Genomic DNA, 3069 nt, shown 5'->3' with positions numbered 1-3069 from the left:
GAACTATACTGCACCTAATGTGGGGAGAACTATACTGCACCTAATGTGGGGAGAACTATACTGCACCTAATGTGGGGAGAACTATACTGCACCTAATGTGGCGGACTATACTGCACCTAATGTGGGGGAACTATACTGTACCTAATGTGGGGAGAACTATACTGCACCTAAAGTGGGGGAACTATACAGCACCTGAAGTGGGGGAACTATACTGCACCTTATGTGGGGGACTATACTGCACCTAATGTGGGGGACTATACTGCACCTAATGTGGGGAGAACTATACTGCACCTAATGTGGGGGACTATACTGCACCTAATGTGGGGGACTATACTGCACCTAATGTGGGGGAACTATACTGTACCTAATGTGGGGAGAACTATACTGCACCTGAAGTGGGGGAACTATACTGCACCTAATGTGGGGAGAACTATACTGCACCTAATGAGGGGGACTATACTGCACCTAATGTGGGGGAACTATACTGCACCTAATGTGGGGGAACTATACTGCACACCTAATGTGGGGGAGCTATACTCTTTACCTAATGTGGGGGGAACTATACAAAAATATAAAATTGTACTATTTTGATCCCTATAACTCTTATTTTTCTGTATATGGGGATGTGAGGGTCATTTTTTGCGCTGTGATTTGTAGTTTTTATCGGTACCATTTTTGTTTTGATGGGACTTTTCAATAGCTTTTTAGATATTTTTTTTATAGTATTTGAAGTGACCAAAAATGTTCAAATCTAGTTAGTGCACTACTATGACTTTTGGGGCCCCACTTTTGATTTTGCCTAAGGCCACCCTAAGCCTAAAACCAGCCCTGATTATAAGGGAGTGTTGTGCCATTTTACTTTTTGAATTTGTGGTGGACTATGATCAGGTCTTGGTCGCTGACACCACTTTATTGAAACATTTGGCAAAGTACTGGTGTATTCCTTCTGTGATATATATATATATGTATAGCCACGCAAAGTGATACGCCTGTGCTCGGTGGCTGTTTGCCGGCACAATGACACAATGCTGTGGGGCTGGTATACAGTAATTTCCAGGGCTGGATTTCATCCCCAGTCCGGCCCTGTCCCAAGGATAGGGGATAAGTTTCAGATTGCGGGGGTCCGACCGCTGGGGGGCCCCGTGATCTCCTGTACGGGGCCCTGGCTCGCTGGCCAGATAGCGCAGGTTGACCGCCAGATGAAGGGGCAGCCGACACGCCCCCTCAAAAAAAGCGCTATAGCAGAGCCAGAAATTGCCAAAGGCAGCGCTGCATCAGTCCCCCAAAAAATGTGAGTTCCTGGATTTAAATATCTATATTCAGGATGGCTGTTCGCATACTGCCAACTATTTTAAGGAGGTGAATGCAAACAGATACCTCGACTTTAACAGTTGCCATCTTAAATAATGGAAGAAGAACATTCCATTCGGTCAAATGAAAAGAATCCGAAGGAATTGTTCTTCCACACAAAAATACCTACAACAACTAGAGAACCTGGAGGATCGTTTTAAACAAAAAGGGTATCCCAAACCCCTTATACAAGGAGCACGCCAGAGAGTGGACGAATTAGAACAAAGTGCTTGCTTGAAAAATAATAAACAGGGTAATGCAGAGGGGGGTTATAATGATGAATTTGATTCTGTTTTCTAACTAGGTATTACACTTCACACACCAATATTTTTTTATAATATTTTTTTATTTTTTTTTTGTATAGGTAATATCACCAGCTCATATTATTGTGTCATGATTACTGGCACCATATGTAGTCCCCCAGTTATTCTTCTTTAGATGTTTTCCGTGTCCTGTGCAGTATCTCTCCCAGAAGTCCACTTGATGGCCCCCGTGGTGGTCTACACCCCGAAGTCATCAATTTTTACTCTAAGAGAGAGTGTGCAGCTGTTTCTGGAGACGGTCAACAATAACCTCTGCATGGTGGAATAATAGGTCACGATGTTTATCAGGATCAGTAGAAGCATCACCCACTCGATGATTATGATGGGGATTTCACGGATCTCGTCCCAGTCTTCATCATTATGGAATAATTCCTTTAATGTTTCATATCCAAAATAGAAAACTACAAAGACAAAAGTCAGGCCACAGCAGGTGCATCTACTATGGTGGATGACTTTTTTTGCTCCTGGTAATTTATACATCTGGATGGACTGCCCAAGGTAGTATAAGGCTTCACATGTAATGGAAATTATCGTGCTGACAAAGTGTATCCTGGGATATTCTTCGGGGGACAATACATGCATAACAGCTGTGGAAAAACAGGAGGCCCACACAATGGCCAGCAGGATCCTCTGGATCAGGACCTGATGACCCCTGAACTCTTCAGTATGCATAACCATATACTTATAAATAAGAAAGGTTAGTACCAAAGTGCCAATGGACATCCCTATAAATCCAATTCTGAATAATATGCTTTCGGGAAAGACATTTCCCACGTCACTGTGAAGGAAAAGAAACCAATGTTATTATGGATATTTCCTCACTCCCAACCCATGAAATAAGAATCATTTGCTTGTTTATCTTACCTGATGCTCATCAGTGGCGAGGCTGCATGGCCGAGGACGACCGTCATGATGTAGCTGGTGGCAAGCCAGGCCGCACACCAAAACGCCAACAGGAGGGGGACGAACCCCAGTCCTTTTAGCTCCATTTCAGACAAGTAGAAAAAGAAGACGCTAATCTCACTATTCTCACTAATCGCACTGGAACAGACTGAAGGCTCGGGCGGCTGTCAGTGGGATGTCAGGCCTCCAGCTGTCTATGACATCACATGTGACATGTCAGAATGACTGCTTGTTTCTTTGAGCTGCCATGATTTAGTATCTGCTATAGACAGAACCTGATGTTTTTACTATGGACCTTACAGACCTCAGAACCCAAGTAATTAGTGCAGGGGCTCCATTTTGATCATCTCATATTTCACATTATTTGAGTTCCAGGGCTCAGATACATTTGCACCCTCTATAGCAGTGGTCTTCAAGCTGTGAACCCCCAACCGCTGCAGAACCACAACTCCCAGCATGCCCAGACAGCAACTTTGCATAAGGAAATAGTCTA

At 43.8% G+C, this 3069-nt stretch overlaps 1 protein-coding gene across 1 annotated transcript; it reads right to left on the bottom strand.

The window, feature by feature from the left end:
• Window positions 1-1625: 1625 nt before the first annotated feature.
• Window positions 1626-2617, bottom strand: LOC130317416 (uncharacterized). The gene is made up of 2 exons (XM_056552842.1): window positions 2538-2617; window positions 1626-2451 (listed from the first exon to the last, which is right to left on the bottom strand). Exons 1-2 carry the CDS (start codon window positions 2582-2584, stop codon window positions 1851-1853), a joined length of 648 nt encoding a protein of 215 aa, XP_056408817.1. The 5' UTR covers window positions 2585-2617; the 3' UTR covers window positions 1626-1850.
• Between the last annotated feature and the right edge of the window lie 452 nt (window positions 2618-3069).

This window comes from Hyla sarda, unplaced genomic scaffold (genome assembly GCF_029499605.1).
Source record: "Hyla sarda isolate aHylSar1 unplaced genomic scaffold, aHylSar1.hap1 scaffold_1999, whole genome shotgun sequence".
NCBI lineage: Eukaryota > Metazoa > Chordata > Amphibia > Anura > Hylidae > Hyla > Hyla sarda.
Note: the sequence above shows the minus strand (reverse complement) of the source record. Positions and strands in the feature narration are given on the sequence as shown.

Bases quoted from the DNA above. Each gene is read 5' to 3' on its own strand.
- LOC130317416 (XM_056552842.1), bottom strand. From the start codon at position 2,584: ATGACGGTCGTCCTCGGCCATGCAGCCTCGCCACTGATGAGCATCAG. The intron at 2,452-2,537 runs GTAAGATAAACA...TTTCCTTCACAG, and splicing joins TCGCCACTGATGAGCATCAG to TGACGTGGGAAATGTCTTTC.